We start from the raw sequence: 26,065 nt of genomic DNA, 5'->3' as shown, positions 1-26,065 counted from the left end.
AACATCGCTTACACCCGTCACACATACTTACTTGCCTAGTGATGTCGCTCTGGCCGGCGATCCGCCTCCTTTCTAAGGGGGCGGTTCATACGGCGTCAAAGCAACGTCACTAAGTGGCTGCCGAATAGCAGAGGAGGGGCGGAGATGAGCGGGCCAAACATCCCGCCCACCTCCTTCCTTCCTTATCGCCGCCGGGACGTTAATACGGTGTTTCCTCGTACCTGCGGTGTCACACATAGCGATGTGTGCTGCCGCAGGAACGACAAATAATCTCGCTACTCATCTGTCAACGATTTTTGGTGTTGGAGCGACCTCTCCAATACCAACGATTTTTACCTCTTTTGCGATTGTTTTAGGTCGCTCAGAGGAGTTACATGCTGCAATGTCACTAACGACGCCGGATGTGCGTCACAAACACCGTGACCCCGATGATATATTGTTAGCGATGTCGCAGCGCGTAACGCACCCTTAAGACAAGTAACATATGATGCATCTACTTTTATTTTTGTAGACCATTGAATTACTGCTTTAAATATTACTGTTATATATGAATATATATATAAAATACAGTACAGACTAAAAGTTTGGACACACCTCATTCAAGGAGTTTTCTTTATTTTCATGACTCTGAAAATTGTAGATTCACATTGAAGGCATCTAAACTATGAATTAACATATGTAGAATGAAATACTTAACAAAAAAGTGTGAAACAACTGAAAATATATGTCTTATATTCTAGGTTCTTCAAAGTAGCCACCTTTTGCTTTGATTACTGCTTTGCACACTCTTGGCATTCTCTTGATGAGCTTCAAGAGGTAGTCACGGAAATGGTTTTAAAAACAATCTTAAAGGAGTTCCCAGAGATGCTTAGCACTTGTTGCCCCTTTTGCCTTCACTCTGCAGTCCAGCTCACCCAAAACCATCTCCATTGGGTTCAGATCTGGTGATTGTGTTGGCCAGATCATCTGGCGTAGCACCTCATCACTCTTCTTCTTAGTCAAATAGCCCTTACACAGCCTGGAGGTGTGTTTGGGGTCATTGTCCTGTTGAAAAATAAATGATGGGTCTACTAAAACGCAAACCGGATGGAATAGCATGCCGCTGCAAGATGCTGTGGTGGCCATGCTGGTTCAGTATGCCTTCAAATTTTGAATAAATCCCCAACAGTGTCACTAGCAAAGCAACCCCACACCATCACACCTCCTCCTCCATGCTTCACGGTGGGAACCAGGCATGTAGAGTCCATCTGTTCACCTTTTCTGCATCGCACAAAGACACAGTGGTTGGATCCAAAGATCTCAAATTTGGACTCATCAGACCAAAGCACAGATTCCCACTGGTCTAATGTCCATTCCATGTGCTCTTTAGTCCAAACAAGTCTCTTCTGCTTGTTGCCTGTCCTTAGCAGTGGTTTCCTAGCAGCTATTTTACCATGAAGGCCTGCTGCACAAAGTCTCCTCTTAACAGTTATTCTAGACATGTGTCTGCTGCTAGATCTCTGTGTGGCATTGACCTGGTCTCTAATCTAAGCTGCTGTTAACCCGCGATTTCTGAGGCTGGTGACTCGAATAAACTTATCCTCCGCAGCAGAGGTGACTCTTGGTCTTCCTTTCCTCGGGCGGTGCTCATGTGAGACAGTTTCTTTGTAGCGTTTGATTGGTTTTGCCACTGCACTTGGGAACATTTTCAAAGTTTTCCCAATTTTTCGGACTGACTGACCTTCATTTTTTAAAGTAATGATGGCCACTCGTTTTTCTTTACTTGGCTTTTTTTTTCTTGCCATAATACAAATTCTACCGTGTTTTTCCAAAAATAAGACACTGGCTTATTTTTTTTGGCCCCCCCAAAAAACCACTAGGGCTTATTTATAGAGGAGGTCTTATTCTTGGAGAAACACGGTTGGGGGTAAGTTTACCCCCCAAAAAAGCAGACCCCCCACTTCCCAGGAGACTCATACTCACCAGACTCGGACGTCTGCGTGGCTCCCAGGTCCTCCTATGATCTCCGGTGGTTGCTGAACGCCGTTCTCCCCTGCTGCTGGCTGACACACTGACACACACAGCCCGATTGCAGACACACACAGCAAATCACACACACAGCGGATCACACACACACACAGCAGATAGCAAACACACACAGCCGATCGCAGGCACACACAGCCGATCGCAGACACACACAGCAGATCACTGACACACAGCCGATCGCACACATCACATCACATATAGCGCTTACGGCCACAGGGAATGAGAGCAAGTCACGTGTCCCGCCGCAGGTCCTGTTCATTGCGCTCCACTGCACTGCCTCTTAGGATTTTGCCGGCGAGAAGAGATCGGTGTCGCTGGATGAGGTGAGTGTGTATGCGATCCGATGTGTGTGCGATCCGATGTTTGTGTGTGTGATTTGATGTTTGCGTGTGATCCGATGTTTGTGTGTGAGATCTGGTGTATGAGTGAGATCTGGTGTGTGAGTGAGATCTGATTGTGTGTGTGTGTGTGTGAGAGATCTGATGTGTGCGAGTGTGTGATCACTGCAGGTCCTGCCGCTCAGCATCGGGTGAGTGTAATTGCTGGGTGCCGCTGTCTATAATGAAGTGTCCTGCAGTATTTGTAACCTTTTTTAGCTGCACGGACACTTCATTATTGATCTGGGACTAGGGCTTATTTTCGAGGGAGGGCTTATATTTAAGCCTTGCTCCAAAAATGCTGAAAATCCCTGCTAGGGCTTATTTTTGGAAAAACACGGTAACAGTCTATTCAGTAGGACTATCAGCTGTGTATCCACCAGATTTCTACACAACACAACTGATGGTCCCAACCCCATTTATAAGGCAAGAAATCCCACTTATTAAACCTGACAGAGCACACCTGTGAAGTGAAAACCATTTCCGGTGACTACCTCTTGAAGCTCATCTAGAGAATGCAAAGAGTGTGCGAAGCAGTAATCAAAGCAAAAGGTGGCTACTTTGAAGAACCTAGAATATAAGACATATTTTCAGTTGTTTCATACTTTTTTGTTAAGTATTTCATTCCACATGTGTTAATTCATAGTTTTGATGCCTTCAATGTGAATCTACTATTTTCAGAGTCATGAAAATAAAAAAAACTCTTTGAATGAGAAGGTGTGTCCAAACTTTTGGTCTGTACTGTATATCTGTTTTCAACATTTATATATTAAAAGATATGCTTTTAGGGGATTCCAATGTACCAGACAAATTGACAGTGCCTAAAATATAGTAAGGGGCAGACACATTATGTTGTATCCTTGGAAAGCAGCCAATGTGTTCATAACATTATATTCTGGTTCCAACAAAACATATAAAAAAAAAAAAAAAAAAGAATACCTGTCATTTAAATTTATATTCCATAAATCAATAGTACACATGAAATAAGCAACTTTGTATTATATCTTATCAGACAAATCTGCTTCTTTCTCCTCCTGACTAATCTTTTACTCAACTCATGGGTAATATCTCATGGGTAATATCTGTATTTAGGGAGAACAGATTTTCCCATTATTGAGAGAGATAACAGCTAAATTCTATGAAGAAGGGGGAAAGAGGAGAAGGAGGCAGGAGATTGAGGCATTCACAGGCATTCTGCTGCAAATTCTCCATAGAACTTTGTTAGCACGAACTGTCATTTATCTTAATTATGGAGAATTCTGTATCTACTGAAAACAGATTTTACTATGAAATGAGAATTTGAAAAATGAGTCATCAAAAAAGAAAAAATCTCTTTCCCGGTATAATTATTTATATATACAGCGGGTGAGCGAAGTATTGAACACCGCACCCAATTTTCTCAGTAAATATATTTCTAAAAGGTGCTCTTGACATGAATTTCTCACTGGATGTTGGCAACAACACATCCAATCCACACAGGCAAATAAAACAAACCATAGATGTCCATATATTTAATGAAGTGTTATAACACAAAACGACACAGGGAAAAAGTATTGAACACGCTTACCGAAATGTATTTAATACTTAGAACAAAAGCCTTTGTTGGTAATAACAGCTTCAAGACCACTCCTATATGGAGAAACTAGTCGCATGCATTGCTCAGGTGCGATTCTGGACCATTCTTCCATATAAACACTTCAAATCCTGTGTTCTGTGGTCTCCTTCAATAAACTCTGAGCTTTAGTTCCTTCCATAAATTTTCTATTGGATTCAGGTCAGGACATTGGCTGGGCCATTCTAGCAGCTTTATTTTCTTTCAAAGCAATTGAGAGTTACCTTGGCTATGTGTTTGGGATCTTTGCTTTGCTGAAATGTCCATTCTTCCTCATCCTGGTAGATGGCAGTACATTTTTATCAAGAATATTTTGGTATGTTTGTCCATTCATCCTTCCTTCAATTACATGAATTTTGCCAGTGCGGTATACTGAAAAATAATTCCAGTCCATGATGTTCCCACCACCAAACTTCACTGTTGGTATGGTGTTTTGTGGGTGATATACAATGCCTTTTTACCTCCAAACATGGTGTATATTGTAGCACTCAAAGAGTTTAATTTTTGTCTCGTATGACCTATGTTTTCCCAATATTTCACAGGCTTGTCCAAATGTTAAGCAAAACTTTAAATGCACTTTAACATGCTTTTTGTTCAGCAATGGAGTCTTGCACCATGCATGCAAGAGATGCATATAGGCCATGGAGGTTCAGTTTATTACTTATTGTTTTCTTTGAAACAATTGTACCTGGTGATTCCAGTTGTTTCTGTAGCTCCCAACAGATTGTCCTTGGCTCTTGGACAACTCTTCTGATAATTTTTTTCACTCCTCTGTCTGAAATCTTGCTGGGAGCACCTGGTTGTGGCCAGTTTATGATGAAATTATGTTCTTTCCACTTACAGATTATGGCTCCAACAGTGCTCACTGGAATTTTCAGTTGTATAGAAATTTTTCTGTATCCAATGCCATCAGTATGTTTTGCAACAATAAGGTTTTGAAAGGTCTTGAGACAGCTCACTGGTTTTACCCATTATGAAATGTTTCTTGTGTGGCACCTTTTTATAGGCCATCAGTTGAACCATCTGATATTTTTCACCAAGTAGCAGGATTGCTTTATAATGACTGTATGATTTCAGCTGGTGTCATGACTTTCCATTGATTTTTGCACCTCTCTTTCTTCAGATGTTCAATACGGTGTCCTTTCTCATTATTACACATAACTAAATTCATGGACATCTATGGTTTGATTTATTTGCCTGAGTGAATTGGATGGGTTCCTACTGACATCTGGTGAGAAACTAATAGCACCATTAGAAATATGTTTACTTAAAAAAATGGTCATGTGCTCACCTGCTGTGTATATACAGTGTATATATATATTTTTTTTTTTTTTACTATTTAGAACTATATCTCTCATCTACACGACATCTACCACCAAAGTCTTCAGGACAAACCCCTACACTGAAATATCATCCCATCTAGTAATTTATGTTTTTGTCATGCTATTTTCACTTGTGCTCAATTCATGCAATAAAGAACTTTACACACATGAAACCAAAACATCAGGATGTCCTTCTCACCTCAATTTTTGTGCGGTAGAGAACAAGGCGTTTCAATCCAGAGAGTTTAGAAACATGGTTGAAAGCCTGAGGTGGCAGCTTATCACAAGAGGAGAGATTTAATTCCTGTAGGTTTGGACACATCTCCGCTATGACTTCTAGACACGCTTCATTTAAGAAATGGCCACAGGCCAGCTCAAGACGTACTAGCTCAGGGCCACACACTTTCAAGAGCCTGAAAATGGGAGAGAGGGGAAAAAAAAGCAAGAGACTGTGAAGACAGATATGTTTTGCAGATATGACATTACAAAAATGAAGAAGCTGAATAAATTCTCTCTATACATCTGAAGTGTAGCAGAGCGAACCCATGTGACAGAAGAGAGAATGTTCACTGTAATATTTTTAGCATTTGCCCTTTTTTTGGAGCCAACCACTAAGGCTCATACTGATCCACAGGGGAATAGATGAACCCCCGGTGGGCCTCTGTGTAGGAGTGAGATACATATTCTTCAACATGAGCAGTAGTTGACCCAATACATTTGATTCTCTATGTACAGACAAAAGCAGCATCTGATCATTCAAACAAATCACTAAGTGTTTATATACAAAAAGCAGAGGGAAATTTCTGAAAGAGGGTCAAGTAATATTTGCTGAACTGTGTGCCTCAAGAGTCAATGTTACTGGTGGGCCCTTGCCGCCCCAGTCTGACACTACAGGGTCAACATGTGTTAAACTAGTCCTACAGTCATACGAAAAAGTTTGGGCACCCCTATTAATGTTAACCTTTTTCTTTAGAACAATTTGGGTTTTTGCAACAGCTATTTCAGTTTCATATATCTAATAACTGATGGACTGAGTAATATTTCTGGATTGAAATGAGGTTTATTGTACTAACAGAAAATGTGCAATCCGCATTTAAACAAAATTTGACAAGTGCAAAAGTATGGGCACCCTTATCAATTTCTCGATTTGAACACTCCTAACTACTTTTTACTGACTTACTAAAGCATTAAATTGGTTTTGTAACGTCATTGAGCTTTGAACTTCATAGGCAGGTGTATCCAATCATGAGAAAAGGTATTTAAGGTGGCCACTTGCAAGTTGTTCTCCTATTTGAATCTCCTATGAAGAGTGGCATCATGGGCTCCTCAAAACAACTCTCAAATGATCTGAAAACAAACGTTATTCAACATAGTTGTTCAGGGGAAGGATACAAAAAATTGTCTCAGAGATTTAAACTGTCAGTTTCCACTGTGAGGAACATAGTAAGGAAATGGAAGAACACAGGTACAGTTCTTGTTAAGCCCAGAAGTGGCAGGCCAAGAAAAATATCAGAAAGGCAGAGAAGAAGAATGGTGAGAACAGTCAAGGACAATCCACAGACCACCTCCAAAGACCTGCAGCATCATCTTGCTGCAGATGGTGTCAATGTGCATCGGTCAATAATACAGCGCACGTTACACAAGGAGAAGATGTATGGGAGAGTGATGCGAAACAAGCCTTTCTGCAAGTACGCCACAAACAGAGTCACCTGAGGTATGCAAAAGCACATTTGGACATGCCAGTTACATTTTGGAAGAAGGTCCTGTGGACTGATGAAACAAAGATTGAGTTGTTTGGTCATACAAAAAGGCATTATGCATGGAGGCAAAAAAACACGGCATTCCAAGAAAAGCACTTGCTACCCACAATAAAATTTGGTGGAGGTTCCATCATGCTTTGGGGCTGTGTGGCCAATGCCGGCACCGGGAATCTTGTTAAAGTTGAGGGTCGCATGGATTCAACTCAGTATCAGCAGATTCTTGACAATAATGTGCAAGAATCAGTGATGAAGTTGAAGTTATGCAGGGGATGGATATTTCAGCAAGACAATGATCCAAAACACTGCTCCAAATCTACTCAGGCATTCATGCAGAGGAACAATTACAATGTTCTGGAATGGCCATTCCAGGCCCAGACCTGAATATCATTGAAGATCCGTGGGATGATTTGAAGCGTGCTGTCCATGCTCGGCGACCATCAAACTTAACTGAACTGGAATTGTTTTGCAAACAGGAATAGTCAAATATACCTTCATCCAGGATCCAGGAACTCATTAAAAGCTACAGGAAGCGACTAGAGGCTGTTATTTTTGCAAAAGGAGGATCTACAAAATATTAATGTCACTTTTATGTTGAGGTGCCCATACTTTTGCACCGGTCAAATTTTGTTTAAATGCGGATTGCACATTTTCTGTTAGTACAATAAACCTCATTTCAATCCAGAAATATTACTGAGTCCATCAGTTATTAGATATATGAAACTGAAATAGCTGTTGCAAAAACCCAAATTGTTAAAGAAAAAAGGTTAACATTAATAGGGGTGCCCAAACTGTTTTCATATGACTGTATATATTGAATAAATGTAGACATGAAGTTTTTTAAGAAATTAGTTAGACTGAAAATGGCCATTTTTGACCTGGTAACAGGTTATTCAGTGATTTTAGTTTACTCCCACTTAAAGGACTTGTCCTAGAAAATGTCAATAAGGCCCCTTTCACATTGCGTTTCATTGGCTCTGTCGGGGCCTACGTCTGAAATCCCGCCCCCCCCCCCACAAAACGTGTTTCGGATGTATGCGCCGACAGGGCCATTGAGTATAATGGAGCACACAGAGCAAGCTTATGCTCTGTCTTGCACCATTTTTGGGTCTACACACTTTCTGCAGATGGACACCCGAACGTAGTCTGCTACGTCTGGGCATCCACCTGCAGAAAGCGTATAGACCCGAAAATGGTGCAAGACAGAGCATACACTTACTCTGTCTGCTCCATTATACTCAATTGTCCTGTCGGTGCATATGTCCGAAACACGTTTTGTGGGGGGAGGGGCGGGATTTTGGACATATGCCCCGACGGACACACTGAAACGCAACGTGAAAGGGGCCTAAGGCACATCAAAAGGAAGTGTAATTGCAATACACATCTATTAAAAAGTATGCAGTTTTGTATGCATGTTATATTTTAGCCTATAATGAATGAAGGAAGAAAGTGGAGGTGATGGCACTGACAGCAGTGCAAGAAGGCTCAGAAGACGTAAGGCGGAAGACTTGTGGTTTATTGGAGGCTTTGAGTTTCAAAACCCACCGGTGGTTTGTCCTCATGAAGAAACCAGTGGGTTTCAAAAAACGTAGCCTAATAAACCGGAAAGTCTTCCGCACTGTGTCTTCTGAGCTTTCTTGTACTGATGGCAGAGCGGATCACATTCACTTTCTCCCTTCCTTCATTGCATTAACTATGAACCGGCAGCAGCCATTTTCATTGAACCCTGTACAAGAGTTGTGCTCTCACAACCATTCCAGGAGAGTGAATTGGTACTTTATACAATTGTATTTACATAGTCAAGACCCTATTGCACTTTTCTGTATTTCCAGCTCTGCTACTGTATAAAACAATATTTTTGTCTATTGCAGACCACATTGCTGTTTCTTCTGTGGGCGGCTTATAGGTCTTCCATCTACTTCATTCAGTGGTGGATGGACATGCTCAGTAGCTTCACTGCCCTGTGTTTAGCCTTCATGCTAGTAAGAGATCAAGCATTGAAGAAATCAATTCTATCAGGTTTTGAGTAGAGCAATTCGGCTTAAAGCTAGATTTAATAAATGAGGATGACAGAAGATTATGGAGAAGAAAAGTACGATAGGTACCATAGATGTATGATATTTCTGCAGGTCAGGGGTATGGGACAGGGGAAGAGAACATGACTACAAAACACTCCTGGGAACTCTGCCACTTCTGGGTCACAAGGGACAAGCTGCTTCCCACTCATAGAAATTGAAACAACCAAGACTGCAGAGAAGTGAGACAACAAGCTATAAGGGGTGGAAAATTTGCACTGGATATGGTAAAAATGATCATGTGCAAAACTCCAGAAACATTTCTTTCTCAGTTCACGGGATCACTCCTTTATCCCCTGAGTGACCAGACCTTAATTGGCCTTAATGACCAGCAATTTTTTTTTTCACTCCTTGCAGCAGCTATAATTTTTCATTGACATGACTATATGAGGCTTTCTTTTAAGAAGGAAAAATTGTATTATTTTCATCGCTATATTGGGGTACATATAAATAACGTTTTTTTTGAAAGACAACACAAATATACAAACCCAATTCCCAAAAAGTCGGAATGTTGTATAAGATGTAAAGAAAATAAGAATGCAATGATTTGGAAATCTTGGGTGATGAACTGGAGCCGTCAGTCCAGAACGTTCACCAATAGAAGATATTTGGCCCATCAAGAAACAAAAACTCTGGTAAAGAAGACCCAGGACTATTGAGGAGCTAAAATCCTGCATCAGACAATGATGGGAAAACATTCCTCTCCCGAAACTCAACAAATTGGTCTCCTCACTTCCCACAGGATTAGAGTGTTGTAAAAAGAATAGGCGATGCTACACTACACTGGCTCTGTCCCCACTTATTTGAGATGTTTTACTCACATAAATTTCTAAATGGGTTAATTTTTCTATATAGAATGGAAAATGTCTGACTTTCAACTTCTGATGTGTTCTATTGATTTGGAAATCTCTTATAAAACATTACATTCTTGCTTTCATTACATTTTTTACTTTCCACAGTTCCAACTTTTTTGGAATTGAGGCTCTAGAAAGAAATTGTTTTTTATTAATTTAAAGGGAACCTGTCACCACTTTTTTAGGCCTATAAGCTGCGGCCACCACCACCGGGCTCTTATATACAGCATTTTAACATGCTGTTTATAAGAGCCCAGGCCGCAGGTATAACAAACACTTTATAATACTTACCTAACGGTCGCGCGGTGGGCCTTATGGGCGCCTCCGTTGTCCGGCGCCGGCTCTTTTGTCCATCTTTGTTCTTCTTCTCTAGCCGCGGTGCATGACGGGTCCGATGTCATACACACTCGCCAACATTCAGGTCCTGAGCAGGCGCACTCTGATCTGCTTTGAGCAGGGCAGATCAAAGTATTGTAGTGCGAGTGTGTATGATGTAGACGCGTCAAGCACCCAGGCTTCAGAAAGAGGACGAAGATGGCTGAAAGAGGCGCTGGCACCGGACAACGGAGACGGCCCATAAGGCCCAACGCAGCGACTGTTAGGTAAGTATTAAAGTGCTTTTTATGTTACACCCCTGGCCTGGGCTCTTATATACAGCATTCTAACATGCTGTGTATAAGAGTCCGGTGGTGGTGGCCGCAGCTTATAGGCCAAAAAAGTGGTGACAGGTTCCCTTTAAACTCTGCTCTTTCTAGTATTTTTGGTTCAGTGGTCAGTGACTGACAGCTTTTTGTGTAACAGTATGCACAAAGTGATTTAGCTGTCAATCACTGATAAAGCCCACCCACTGGATCGAAAATCCCAGAAAGAGCAGAGGCTTAAAGAGGTTGTCTACTACTTTCTAACTTTTACACATTAATTTAGCTAAATAAATCAAGTATCTTTTGAAATACCATAGTTTTTAAATTTTGGCACTGAGCAACGCAATCACTGCTAGCTCCATGCCAATCATGTGACCCTTGACTGTTACGGCCACTGATATCCGGTGAGGTCTAGTCAATTTCCGGGCTGTGGAAGTTGACGTTACATCACCACCTTGTGTGGCCACTCAACCTAATTAACTGGGCTGTGGGCAGTGTTTCACCGCATGCCAACTAGATACTAGTTGATACAAGCACGCGCTGAATAGATAAAAATCAAGAAAATCCAGCACAAGCATAAATAAAATGAAAAAGTTTATGCGTGCACCTGGGATGTTGAATTTGTCTGCTACTACGCGCACTGAATAGACTTTCAGAAAGAGCCCGGCTGACAAAGGAGTCCCTGCAATCCCAGCAAGGGAATACCCGACTTCAGTGCAGCACGCTGGTAAGAAGATTCAAAGGAGCTTATCGCTCTGCTAAATCTGAGAATCACAGCTCTGCTACATCTGACCGAATCACTCATATGTATCAGAGCGGAGATAATCACATGTTAAGGCCCCGTCACACACAACGAGATCGCTAACGAGATCGTTGCTGAGTCACTGTTTCTGTGACGCAGCAGCGATCTCACCAGCGATCTCGTTATGTGTGACACCTACCAGCGATCAGGCCCCTGCTGTGAGATCGCTAGTCGTTGCAGCATGGTCCGGACCATTTTCTTCAAAGACTATGTCCTGCTGGGCAGGACGCATCACTGTGTTTGACATTGTGTGAGAGGGTCCCAATGACCGCCGAGATCGTTATACAGGTCGCTACTGTCGTTACTGCGTCGTTGGTAAGGTCTGACTGTGTGACATCTCACCAGCGACCTCCCAGCGACTTACCAGCGATCCTCATCACGTCATATCGTTGTCGGGATCGCTGGTAAGTCGTTGTGTGTGACTAGTCCATTACAGAGCAGAGACGCTCAGATATAGCAGAGAGATAAGCTCCTTTGAATCTATTGATAAGCTCCTGATAAAAAGGTAATATTGTTAAAATAAGATAATGAATATTTTGAGACACACATAATAGCAAGATATCTGGAAAAAAAATTAGTTATGGTACAGGATAATCTCTTTAAATCAATAAAAACAGATTGCACTAAATCTTTTCTCAGAAAACTATATATAAATCTGCTCAGCTCTCCCTGCTCTTTAACATGGTGCCTGCAGGAATAGATTACATTTTGATTACAAAAGGACAAGTTCACTTAGAATATTTTTTTTTTGCAGCTGTTGTATAATCTGACCACCAAACGATCTCTGGTGACCATGTTTTTTCTTTTAGTAGTTTTCTTTCCCCTCAGTGGGTGCTATGAAGCATGCAGAGAAGAGAAGAGAAGACAGGATCGGTAATTAAACACTTCTGTCTTCTCCCCACGATCCCTGACTGTCTTACAGATGAGTATTGCATTTGCCACTGCAAGACTGCGGGAGCTTTAACGTCACATTGAAAATTTAATAAGGCACAAGGATAAAGCCCACAATCAAGAGCAGTTGTCAGCCCCTTTAAACTAGAGCTGTACAAACACTTCCTAGAATTAGTTGTGATGTATGTAGCTGGCTCAGGAGCATGCAACATAATCAATTATGTAGTTTTAGCGGCCGCTCAACATGCACTGTACGGTTACTGAAGCCGCACTGGCCACTCTCCTATGCCTGAAAGCCCGAGGCTGTGGTGAGGTATAAAGTTAATTACTTCCCGGCAGCTGGGAGCTCTCAGTGTTTTGAAACCATGCAGTCAACGCACTATTAACCTGCAGATTAACACCATACCTGCAGGTTAATATCGTTTTTTTTTTTCCACATGACATGTTCGATTTAAATATAGATTTGAGTCTCTGACTGAGGCATTTGTGTGGAACAGTTCAGATTCAACTGTCTATTGCCTTTGAGGTAAAAAAAAAAAAAAAAAAAAAAAAAGCAGAACCCCCAACAGGTGACCTATAGGAGTGTAGCCATATTTTTTTGTAACAGTGGCCTGTAATAGTAAAAAAAAAAAAAAACAAAAAAAAAAAACCACATTTTTTATATTAGCACAAGGAGTAATGGAAGAAAGACAATTTGTAATGTAACTTCTCCTGAATATGACAATACCCCATTATGAAACCACTCTCCTACCTGCCGCCTTTCTGCTTGCTGGAGGATGGTGCACTCCTGATTGACAGGTTTGGTTTACGTCTCTGCTTTCAGTTGGATGAGCAGCTCTTACTATCAAGAGCACATAGTATTATTCAATGGCGTAGAATGAGCTATAAAATGAGTGTGAGCGATGAGTAAGGAGCGCGTTTAACAAAATATTTTACCAGGACCAAGTTAGGCAATAAGGCTGGAAACACATCTATGCGAGTAAAATCGGTCCGACTGGGCTGAAAAATACTCGGCTGATTTTAGTTCCTGTTAGGTGCGAGTGCAACGCAAGTGCGATGCTTTTTGCTCGCGTGGGTGTCGCATTTGCGATGCTAGTTTCATGCAACATCTTAATTAGATAAAAGTGATTACACATGTGTCATTTAATTAACCTATGGGAATGTGATTTCACATTCATCTGTTGAATAGTTAATGAGCGAAGTTACTGCCACACTCGCAAATGTGAACGCTGGTGCGCGTGTGTGATCCTACTTTTAATCCCCTCCCATAGGAAATCATTGGGACAAATGGTGCGAGAAACTCGCAAAAAAGCAGCATGCTGCGATTTTTTTCTCGCTCCGATTTGGACTGAGAAAAAAATCGCAGATGAGAGCTGAATCATTGACTAACATGTGTCCGATTTCAATGTGAGATTTTCTCGCATTGCTCTACTGCGAGAAACTCGCAAGTGAGAAGCAGCCCTAACATATAAAATCTGCTAGTCTGGTAAGATAAAACTAGAACACTTCTCTTTTTTGGAAGCACATAAGATACTTGTGCTACTTATGGAGGCAGAACAAGATTGTAGTAAAGATATAAAAATTCTATCTAGTGACAATATATCTGTATCATTAAATCAATCACAGAATTTACTAAGGGTTTCGGACAAGCAGCAATAGATTTTATGACTTGGGCCATTGTCTTAGTGAAACAAGTGAGAGCTGTAGACTGCAGAAGGTTTTCAGAGACTTTTATTGAACTTACTTTACCCTTTATCTTTATCTTTTGGTTCTTGCCAAAAAGTCTACAACCTTTATAATAACTGGTTGTCCGTTTTGTCACATACTGAAATTTAAATGTGCCTTTACAAATCGTAATATACAAACGTTTGCCAGCTTACCGGTGTCCGTAGAATACGTCCAAGGAATTTACACATGGAGATCCGCATGGAGAGGGGTGGGAGCCAGCCACTTGATTCAGAGACAAGAAAAAATACAGCGGAAAAATGTATTGGAAAAGTTTTTTCTTTAAATTAAAAAATAGTCTTTATCATACAAATTTTAAAATCTAATGTTCCACAGTCTGGGGCAGATAAAGAGGTGTTGGTCACACAGGACTACGCGTTTCAGCGTTGTCTCACCAATACTGAAACAAGTAGTCCTGTGTCACCAACACCTCTTTATCTGCCCCAGACTGTGGAGCATTAGATTTTAAAACTTGTATAAGGCCCCCTTCACACGTCCGTGAAAATCACGCACGTTTTTTACGGACGTGTCAAAGGTGCGTATTGTCCTCTGTGTGCCGTTTTTTATGGCACAACGTGTGTTCTCCGTGATAACACACGGAGAACTGGAACTTCCTGCTCACCTGTCCCTGGAATCGCTGTCCGTGGTGCTGATCTCCGGTCTCTGGTCCTGCTGACTCCCCGCTGCTGCTGCTGCTTCCGGCCTGCAGTGGAGTAAATATTCAATGAGCGGGGGTCGGAAGCAAGTGACAGCAGCGGCAGAGACAGCAGTGCTGGAGAACGTGAGTATAGAATTTTTTTTTTTTTTTTTTTACAAACACGTGTGTTTACTCCGGTGGGTGTCACACGGATCACATCCATGCGGTCCGTGTGAAACCCGTGATGCCGGAGAAAAACGGACATGTCTACGTGTGGAGCCGACGTATGCTACACACGTACACACGATCCATAGCAAAACACGCACGTGTGCGCAGACCCATTGATTTTAATTGGTCTGTGTGTGCCCGTGTCTCCGGCACGTGAGGAAACGGGCCAAACACGTACCGGAGACACGGACGTGCGAGGGCTCATGCGCACGTAACTGCTGATTCTTCTGCAGTGATTTGACAGCACATGTGCGCTTCAAATCGCTGCAGAAAAAAACTGCTTAATGAACGCAGTATTTTTGTTAACAAAAGCCGATTTCATGCGCTATGGCTGCTGCCCCCACCATAGACAGAGTGGGAGCTGCATCCAGAACGCACAGATAATGGACATGCTGCTTTTATGAACGCACGGATTTGGGTCAAAATTTTAGCACCCAAATCGCTGCGTTCAAAAAAGCAACGTCCGCCCATCTCATGCACAATGTTCATAGATTGTGCAGGGGATGCAGGACGCATGCATTTACGCTGCAGTGCAATACGCAGCGTAAATGCATGTAAGTATGCATCGTGCGCATGAGCCCTGAAGGGGGCCTAATAGAGACTATTTTTTAATTGTAGAAAAACGTTTTCAATACATTTTTTCCCACTGGATTTTTCTATTTTTCTTATTTACAAATCAAAACCAAAAGGTAAAGTATTTACAGTTTTTAACGTGCAAAAAAAAAAAAAAACGCTCTGCAAAAAATCTTAGCAAAATTACGGAGGTTTCTAAAATATCATGCACATACTGTTTTTATTCTATTCTTTTAGTGCCTTTTTCAACGTTTTTGTTTATTTTACAAATCTGCAGCATGTCGTTTCTTCTTTCATAGTTTTTCATTCAAATGAATGCATAAAAAAAATGAATAAAAAAATGTAGCTGCTTTTTTTTCTTGAAAAATCTGCTACAAATACTCAACATGTGCACATACCCTAAAGCCACGTGTACACGTTAAGTATCTGGTGAGTTTTTACCTCAGTATTTGTAAGACCACGTGCAGACGTTGTATAATTGGTGAGTTTTTACCTCAGTATTTGTAAGGCCACGTGCAGACGTTGTATAATTGGTGAGTTTTTACCTCAGTATTTGTAAGGCCACGTGCAGACGTTGTGCAATTGGTGAGTTTTTACCTCAGTATTTGTAAAGCCACGTGCAGACGTTGTATAATTGGTGAGTTTTTACCTCAGTATTTGTAAGGCCACGTGCAGACGTTGTGCAATTGGTGAGTTTTTACCTCAGTATTTGTAAGGCCACGTGCAGACGTTGTGCAATTGGTGAGTTTTTACCTCAGTATTTGTAAAGCCACGTGCAGACGTTGTATAATTGGTGAGTTTTTACCTCAGTATTTGTAAGGCCACGTGCAGACGTTATATAATTGGTGAGTTTTTACCTCAGTATTTGTAAGGCCACGTGCAGACGTTGTATAATTGGTGAGTTTTTACCTCAGTATTTGTAAGGCCACGTGCAGACGTTGTGCAATTGGTGAGTTTTTACCTCAGTATTTGTAAGGCCACGTGCAGACGTTGTATAATTGGTGAGTTTTTACCTCAGTATTTGTAAGGCCACGTGCAGACGTTGTGCAATTGGTGAGTTTTTACCTCAGTATTTGTAAGGCCACATGCAGACGTTGTATAATTGGTGAGTTTTTACCTCAGTATTTGTAAAGCCACGTGCAGACGTTGTATAATTGGTGAGTTTTTACCTCAGTATTTGTAAGGCCACGTGCAGACGTTGTGCAATTGGTGAGTTTTTACCTCAGTATTTGTAAGGCCACGTGCAGACGTTGTATAATTGGTGAGTTTTTACCTCAGTATTTGTAACCAAATCCAGGAGTGAAGCAATCAGAGGAATAATAGAAACATGGGCACCACTTCTGTATTAATTACCCTCTCCTGGTTTCAGCTACAAATAATGAGGTATAAAACTCTCCAAACACTCACCGTGTGCACATGGCCTTACAAATACTGAGGTAAAAACTCACTAAATACTCAACATGTGCACAGGGTCTTGCAAATACTGAGGTAAAACACTCAACGTGTGCATGTGGCCCAATAGATATAAACAGAGTATAATTTTTTTTCTATGTTCATGTTTGTTTGTTTTTTTTTAACCCTACACATCCACTTCTGATCAAAGAAATAGCTCCAACTCGCCAATGTAAGTATATGGGTCAATGAAGAACGTGGACAGCACACTGACGGCATTGTAGTGCTGCCGGTCATTTACTGATTACTAGGGAAAGCTTGAGAAACCTCCCATTGTGATGACACACGTATGGTAAAAACTGACACACTGACCACAGAATGATGATAATCTTCTAATGCACTGCTAGAAGTGGGTCCACTTCTAGCTTGAAAGTGTCTGCTTGAGACCTAACTGGAGCGAAATCACATGAATAGTGGAGAATTGCCGTATTTTCCGGACTATAAGACGCACTTCCCCCCCCCAAATGTAGGGGGAAAGTGGGGGGTGCATCTTATAGTCTGAATGTGGCTGCGGGGAATGAGGGTGCTGCGGTGGAGCGGGTCATCGGGGGAATGAGCAGGCTGTAGCAGCGCCTGCCGTGGCCACGTGGGCCCGCTCATTACATATGCACGCCCGTCCTCCCGCCCATCATCGCTCAGCACTGAAACCAGCGCTGACAGGTGGGCGCGTGGTGAGCGCATAATTAACAGCCGGCCTGCATGATCACCCCTGGCAACTACAGCCTGGAGTGATCATGTGCGGCTGTATTCACTGCCCCCCGCGCATCATCATCAGCGCGGGGCGCAGTGAATATTACGGTATACTCACTGGTCACTTCCCTGCAAGCATCGCGATCCTCCTGTCTGTGCCGGTCAGCTGATCTGTGTGCAGAGAGAGATGAGCACAGCGATGATGTCTTCGCGGTGCGCGCCGCTAGTCTCCACGCAGGTCAGCTGACAGGAAGAGGAGCGATGCTGCAGACAACAGTGACTGGCTCCACACAGATCAGCGGTGCTGCTGCCGCCACAGACAGGGGGAGGAGCAATGCTGCATGGAGCGAAGAAAGGGGAATATAAACATTTGGGTTTTTTTTGTTTGACACAGGATACATGGCATATAGCAGGATGGGGGTATATAGCAGGATAAGGCCATATAGCAGGATGGATGGGGGTATATAGCAGGATAGGGCCAAATAGCAGGATGGATGAGGGTATATAGCAGGATGGATGGGGGTATATAGCAGGATTGATGGGGTATATAGCAGGATTGATTCGGGTATATAGCAGGATGGGGGTATATAGCAAGATGGCATATTCCAGGATGGCAGTATATAGCAGGATAAGGGCATATACCAGGATGGGGTACATATATACAAGGATGGGGATCATATACAAGGCAGGAGGATCATTACCAGGCTGGGGTACCTTAGTAGAGAATTTGAGGACATTACCTCCATAACAGTGTCAGCAGCAGATCCTCGCCCCATAACAGTGTGTCATGACCACATTTTTTTGCTTAAAATTTTATTTTCCAATTTTCCTCCTCTAAAACCAGGGTGCGTCTTATAGTCCGAAAAATACGGTATAACTGGGAATTACATTAAATATGTGCAGACTAGATGCATGTGTATTGAAAATGATACCTTCAGGTAAATGTACACCACAATTAATGTACCGATCCTCTATTGCAAAGAAGAAAAAAAATAAATAAAAAGCATAATATATTAGCGTATATTCGGTGGCAGTACAAAGAGGTGTGAAGCCTCTATTGTGAAGGTAAGGACAGAAGTTGATAATTTGTGAAAAGGAACAGTCATTTACTGTGGGGTCAATAGGTAAATGTGGAAATATATGGACTAGTAAATCATTGCTACAAGCCAACATTTTATGCAGGAGAGGAACCTGTGAAAGAATTAATTAGGAAAGGTGTAATGCTTACCTACCCTGGCTCCTGACATGAGACGCTCATGGTGTGATAGCACCTTCCCGACCTTCTGCTTTCCTACACAAGCCTGACAATTGCACATTTTCAGTGTGCTTCCTAAATACGGTTTTGACTTGCAAAGCACAGCGCAGGTAGGTGTTGGAGAAGACAGCGCTGGTGGCTCTCATAACTATGCTGATACATTCAAATAATGATATTTTTTCCTCAAGAATAATAGAAAAAGGTATCGGCTCGAGGTGATATTTTGCTCTAGGGATATTTTTCTTAACACGTCATGTTATTCTGGGATGGCATAAGATCCCGTTTCCTAGAACGGAAAACAACCTGACTCTACATTTACATTTGTTTGCCTAGTCAGCTATTTTAGCATATCTGGGGTGTCAAATTTAAAGACTTGACACCAATATATATTATTCAAGCCTCAGAGAATTTACTTTACACAGGCTACACAGGAAGTAAATAAATATTTAGCAAAATGGTTTTGTTTTAGTGCTGTGTACTACACATGTATATGCCCCTCATTGTCACAAGGGCACTCTGCACTCACGCCACAGGCCTGAAATGTGTGTGCTCTGATGTGGGTAGATAAGGTAACTGCATCAGAGTTGTAATAGTAAGACCAGGACTAAGAAAAAGCATATTGTGATTGAAATGCATTGGTATTAGGGGTACGCTTGCGATGTCGAGCGCGATAGTCCCCGCCCCTGTCACGATATCTTGTGATAGCTGCTGTAGCGAATATTATCGCTACGGCAGCTTCACACGCACTTACCTGCCCTGCGACATCGCTCTGGCCGGCGACCCGCCTCCTTCCTAAGGGGGCGGGTCGTGCGGCATCACAGAGACGTCACACGGCAGGCGGCCAATAGAAGCGGAGGGGCGGAGATGAGCGGGACGTAAACATCCCGCCCACCTCCTTCCTTCCGCATAGCTGGCGTGAGCCGCAAGTAGGAGATGTTCCTCGCTCCTGCGGTTTCACACACAGCTATGTGTGCTGCCGCAGGAACGAGGAACTACATCGTAACATCGGTCCTTCCGAAATTATGGAAATTACCGATGCTACACCGATCATACGATTTCAACGCTTTTGCGCTCGTTAATCGTATCAAAAAGGATTTACACACTCCGATACCGACAGCGACGCCGGATGTGCGCCACTTTAGATTTAACCCCACCGACATCGCACCTGCGATGTCGTAGTGTGCAAAGTACCCCTTAGACCGTTGTAAAACTACGTGCACACGTTGAGTATTTGGTAAGTTTTTACATCAGTATTTGAAAGCAAAAACCAGGAGAGCAACAAACAGAGAGATAGTAAAATAGAAACACGGGCACCACTTCTGTATTTTTTACCCACTTCTCGTTTTGGCTTACATATACTGGAAATAAAAAAAACTCACCAAATACTGAACGTGTGCATGTGATGTAAGCCATTTTTTATTGAGTTTTAACGGTGAATTGAGTGGATCAGCTTGTTTTCCTTGCATGAGATTGAACGTGATAGGATTGGGAGCACACTACAACGATCCAGGCCTTCTTCAGAGCAGTACTTAAAAGCTAAACCAAAAAAAAAAAAAAAAAGCCTGCAAGCACTGGCACATGTTCAGCCTCCACTGCTAGACTGCGCAATGGTGGATAATCTATACCACGAGCCGCAAACAAAAAAAAAAAAAAAATTGTCAGAGGGAGAAGGGAATGAATGATCAGAAATAGTAAAATAGGAAAAAAGTAATATCCAATCATACAGATCAATTAAAATGTGAATAAGCCTTGAAAGGCAGAACAGAAATTAGAAAGAATTGGCCACCGACATCAAGAAGCAGCCATCCCACACCCCCAAAAGCAAAAAAAAAAAAAAATCAAGGTGGGATTAATAGAAACACGCTTTTTAAAGGGAACCTGTCACCACTTTTTTGGCCTATAAGCTGCGGCCACCACCAATGGGCTATTATATACAGCATTTCTAACATGCTGTATATAAGAGCCCAGGCCGCGGTGTAGAACATAAAAAATACTTTATAATACTTACCTAACGGTCGCTCGGTTGGCCTTATGGGAATCTCCGTTGTCTGGCGCCGGCGCCGCCTCTTTCAGCTATCTTCGTCCTCCTTCTGACTCCTGTGTGCATTACGCGTCCAACTTCATACACACTCGCCGGTCCTGCGCAGGCGCACTACAATACTTTGATCTGCCCTGCTCAGGGCAGATCAGTGCGCCTTCTCAGGACCTGAATGCCTAGAGAAGGAGGACGAAAGAGGAGGCGCCGGCACCAGAGAATGGAGACACCCATCTGGCCAACCGCGCAACCGTTAGGTAAGTATTATAAAGTGTTTTTTATGTTCTAACAGCGGCCTGGGCTCTTATATACAGCATGTTAGAATGCTGTATATAAGAGCCCGGTGGTGGTGGCTGCAGCTTATACGCCAAAAAAGTGGTGAAAAAAATAAGAAAACTAAGACCATTGGAGTATCCAATATCTATTCACATCTTTTTCAATTGCAGAGTATGTTGACACAAGCACAGTACCTAAGATTAGTAATAATCCAATATAGAGCATCTGACCGATACATACATCAGGGGACTGACATTGCAGAGAGAACACATCAAGATGAATGAACAATTACAATCAAAATGATTCAACTCCTATTACAGATCAACTTTATTAGCAAAACGTTCTGTTTGCAATAAATAAATGAAACAAGAACAATGTAAATACCTCTAAACACGACTATATCAAGTGGTTTCACCCCTTTTACTGACTGCTGCAGTCTCGGAATGATTCAATCCCTTCACGGCAATCATCTTTAATACTTAGGAAAGCACACTTTGGCTGTTACGACCTGCTACAAATGATACATAGCTAGACACCAGCTTCTGGCAGCGTTCCTGAGGAAGGTTAGCTCATTCCATACAGGCAATGGCCTCCGTGTTCACTAACATTCTTGCGTTGTCAAGAGAGTTGTCGAAAAAGTTAAGAGATTTCCTTGCACAAACATGGAAAAAGGCAACAAAATAATAGCAAAGATGCTGAATGTTTCTAGAGAAACAGTTGGAAGCTTAGGTCCATAGGTCACAAATTTAAAGGGGTATTCCTATCTCCAAGATCCTATCCCAATATGTAGTAGGTGTAACAATAATAATATTAGCCAATACCTCCAATTAGAAATGTAGTATAGTTCTCCTGATATAGCCATGTCTCTTACCTCATGTGCAGGGCATTGCAGCTTAGGTATCCAAGATAATGTAGTGACAGTTAGTTGCTTGTGGCGGAACTATGGATACCCAAGCTGCAATGTCTTTTATGTGACTTGGCTATATCAGGAAAACTATACTGCATTTCTACGTAATTTGAGATATTTTCTGATATTTTTACATCTAATACATATTGGGATATGATCTTGAAGCTGGTAATATCCCTTTAATGTGACAAGAACAGGTCTACACTGCCTGAACATGAAAAAATTAAGAGTATTAAGCAAAGCCGCTCCCCTCCAGTCAGAATGTGCCTGGAAATATGTATATCGCATACACGCAGCCACGTGATCGCCGTTCCCGGCTCTGAAACCGGCGAATCCTCACATCGCGAAGTGCGAGCAATGTGAGAATTTATAACTCTGCAGTCACAAACTTATGCTATTGGTTTAGACTGGACAACCCCTTTAAATATGTTCAAAGGCATAAAAATAAACCACTGAATTATTTGGATTTTGTAATGCCTCTTTATGATCCTGTTTTGTTCTTTTGATGAATTTGACAGGCGGTGTAACCACGCCCCATCCCCTCCTATTTTAGTAGTGCTGCCTGAAATGCCGTGGAAAAAAACCAAAGACTGTCGCAAAAATTATGTGCAGCTATGCGTTGCGATTTTTTTTTTTTCAATTTTTCAGTGTTTGACGACTGTTATCTAGCATAAACGATGATAAATAAGTAGCTTGGGGTAAGAGGAGGCATTTGGTCCCCGATTTAAGTACTTATTACTAATGAGGTGTTTTGTTCTAACACAAAGATGAATTAAATAAGTAGTAAAGTGCAAAAAAAAAAAATTACGCATGAGCCTAAGCTTACCTGAATCACTCCAGCTATTCTGAACTACCTTGTGGCCAGAAACATCCTTTAGGCCCTGTGCGCACGCTGCGGATTTACCGCGGATTTGCTGCAGAAAATGTGTCTAACATTGCTGCAGTCATTCCCCAGAAAATCCTGTGGGTTTTAAAAAATGCTGTGGGCGCACTGCGTTTTTTATACCCGCGGATTTACCCGTAGATTTTCTGCTGCGGAATTAATGAGCATGTTACTTCTTTTCTGCAGGTACCTGTGGTTTTTGCCATAAATAATGGTAAAAATCCACAGGGACCAACCTGTGGAGAATCCACGGTAAATCCGCAGCAAACCGCGGTAAAATTGCATGCGGATTTCGCTGCGGTTTTGGTGCGTTTTACCGTGGGTGTGGGATTCTTTAAAAGGGTCCGTTTTTTTCTTAAGAAATAGTCACTTTCTAGTGCGCACATAGCCTAAAGTGGGCTTTACACGCTACGACATCGCTAGCAATTGCTAGCGATATCGAGCGTGTAAGCACCCGCCCCCGTCGTGCATGTGATATCATGTGATCGCTGCCGCAGCGAACATTATCGCTACGGCAGCGTCACACGCACTTACCTGGTCGGCGGCGTTGCTGTGACTGCTGAACAATCCCTCCCTCAAGGGGGAGGGACGTTCGGCATCACAGCGACGTCACTAAGCGGCCGGCCAATCAAAACGGAGGGGCGGAGATGAGCGGGACGTAACATTCCGCCCACCTCCTTCCTTCCGCATTGTGACCGGCGGCAGGTAAGGAGACGTTCCTCGCTCCTGTGGTGTCACACACAGCGATGTGTGCTGCCGCAGGAGCGACGAACATCAATAATCAACCATTGCCGATTTTTGGTTTTGGGACGACCTCTCCATGGTGAACAATTTTCACCATTTTTGAGGTCGCTTAAGGTCGCTGGTAAGTGTCACACGCTGCGATATCGTTAATGACGCAGGATGTGCGTCACTAACAACGTGACCCTGACGATAAAACATTAACGATATCGTAGCGTGTAAAGCCCGCTTTACAGTTGAGCAGAGCTCTGTATAATACAGCGGGCTAACTTTCCAACATACGATTACAGTTGAGTGCCTGGTGTTAAGGCCATGCTACCCAAATGGCAACTCGCCAGAGCAAGGTCTGTGCAGATTGAGCCGGTAAGGGACGCTGTGAGATTGGAGCCTTGAATTAACATGTGGAGCTTAGTATCCGTACAAGGTGAATAACTACTCCAATACACGGCATTAACATACATTAGATGGAGATTAATTCATGGTGTTTAAAAAGGGGAACACAGGATTTCAATGGGACTATACTTACTGCTTATTCTTCTAAGATACTTGGTGAGGATGGAAGTGGACAATTATAAGTGTTACTCTGGACAAATAGCATTTTAATGTCATTTTATTAAGTTTCCAGGATAATCATGTAAAAAATAAATAATGCATCCGGGTGTATATTATGCCAAATTACATATAGCTCACCAATAAATAACATCATCAATAAGTTAAATTACCTTCAGCCTTGCCTCTGGATATTTACATGCCCGCAGCAGTGTACTGTGTATGCACACTGCAAATCGAGTGGAGAAATGTATGTCAAATTACTTAGCCAGAGGATGAGGGGATTGGAAAATAGCAAGGTGGTTAAACTTTTACAAAATCTTCTAGAAAGTCTATTAAATTATAATCGCTGTTGCACATTTTGTTAAAAGAGTGATGTGATTTTTAATTATTATGTCATTGCCTCTGGCGGAGTCCAGGAGCCATGCCAGGGATACATGCTTGGAATGATGCTGCGCGCTAAGCAGTCATTCCGGCAAACTCGGGGCCTGCACTAAACTATTACAAAAAATGGAGCTGGCCTTTTCCCTCATGCAGCCCAGAGGGTTTAATTAAATATGAAGACTGATATTTCACACGTTACCTGAAAGGGTTAACAGGTTCTTTTGTGACCAATTAGCTACTTGTTGTAATTGCACTTATGTGAGGAGGAATCTGGCTATATTTAGGACTCAATAATAAGTGAGGCCTGGAGAATACCGGGTCTGCTGCTTAATCCAAAATGTCACAGTAACACCGATGGGTTTTCCATGCTAAATTTGGATAAGAATGGCTTTATGAAGCATTATTATTCGTGCTTTCTTCAGTGTTTGCTGCCTTTTTTACCTCGGCTTCATTACATGCCATTTTAGATGTGTCCCAATCATGACACATGGGACGAGGGGCACATTCCCTAAGGACATATTGCAGAATTCTTCTCTCTTGAGCAGGGTTTCGATTTTCCTGTAGATCCTAAAGGTATGTTCTCACGAGACAGATATGCTGTGGTTTTTCCACTACCGATTTGTACACAGAAAACTTCTGGAAAATAAGGCATATGAGCAAAGGGGATGAGAAATTAACAGATCTTATTCAAATGCTTTGGAAAAAACCTGTGGTTTACAATGCAGAAAGGGAAATCTGCAGCAAGTCCAGTATTACTCGGGGGCTTTACACGCGACATCGCTAACGAGATGTCGTTGGGGTCACAGAATTCGTGACGCACATCCGGCCTCGTTAGCGACGTCGTTGCGTGTGACATGTACGAGAGACCGCTAACGATGCAAAATACTCACCAAATCGTTGACACGTCGTCCATTTCCCAAATGTCGTTGCTGGTGCTGGACGCCGTTTGTTCGTCGTTCCTGAGGCAGCACACATCGCTACGTGTGACACCCCAGGAACAACGAACAACACCGTACCTGCGTCCTCCGGCAACGAGGTGGGCGTGACTTTCATGCGGCAGCCATTTGCCCGTGACGCACAAACGACGGGGGCGGGTGCTTTCACGAGCGACATCGCTAGCAATGTTGCTGCGTGTAAAGCAGCCTTTAGGCCAAGGTTACACATCAGTGAAAAACACAGACGTTTTTCACTGACGTGTTAAAGACGCATATGTCCCTCCGTGTGTCGGGATTCACGGCACACGTGGGTTGTCCATGTCCAATCCATGATACGTTATCTGTCATCCGTGATTGCACATGGAGATAAACTCACCTGTCCCCCCTCCTGCTGTTGGTGGTGCTGAAATCTTCGGCTCTGCTGTGTTTCCACCCCCTA

General features: G+C 42.5%; 1 protein-coding gene across 1 annotated transcript in view; it reads right to left on the bottom strand.

Moving 5' to 3' along the window:
• FBXL4 (F-box and leucine rich repeat protein 4) overlaps window positions 1–26,065 on the bottom strand; it is an 88,020-nt gene that overhangs the window by 19,583 nt on the left and 42,372 nt on the right. Inside the window, exon 5 of the mRNA XM_075338387.1 lies at window positions 5,536–5,749. Coding sequence (XP_075194502.1) covers window positions 5,536–5,749 — 214 coding nt within the window. The remainder of the gene's footprint in view (window positions 1–5,535; window positions 5,750–26,065) is intronic.

The sequence above is a fragment of the Anomaloglossus baeobatrachus genome, chromosome 3, assembly GCF_048569485.1.
Source record: "Anomaloglossus baeobatrachus isolate aAnoBae1 chromosome 3, aAnoBae1.hap1, whole genome shotgun sequence".
NCBI lineage: Eukaryota > Metazoa > Chordata > Amphibia > Anura > Aromobatidae > Anomaloglossus > Anomaloglossus baeobatrachus.
Note: the sequence above shows the minus strand (reverse complement) of the source record. Positions and strands in the feature narration are given on the sequence as shown.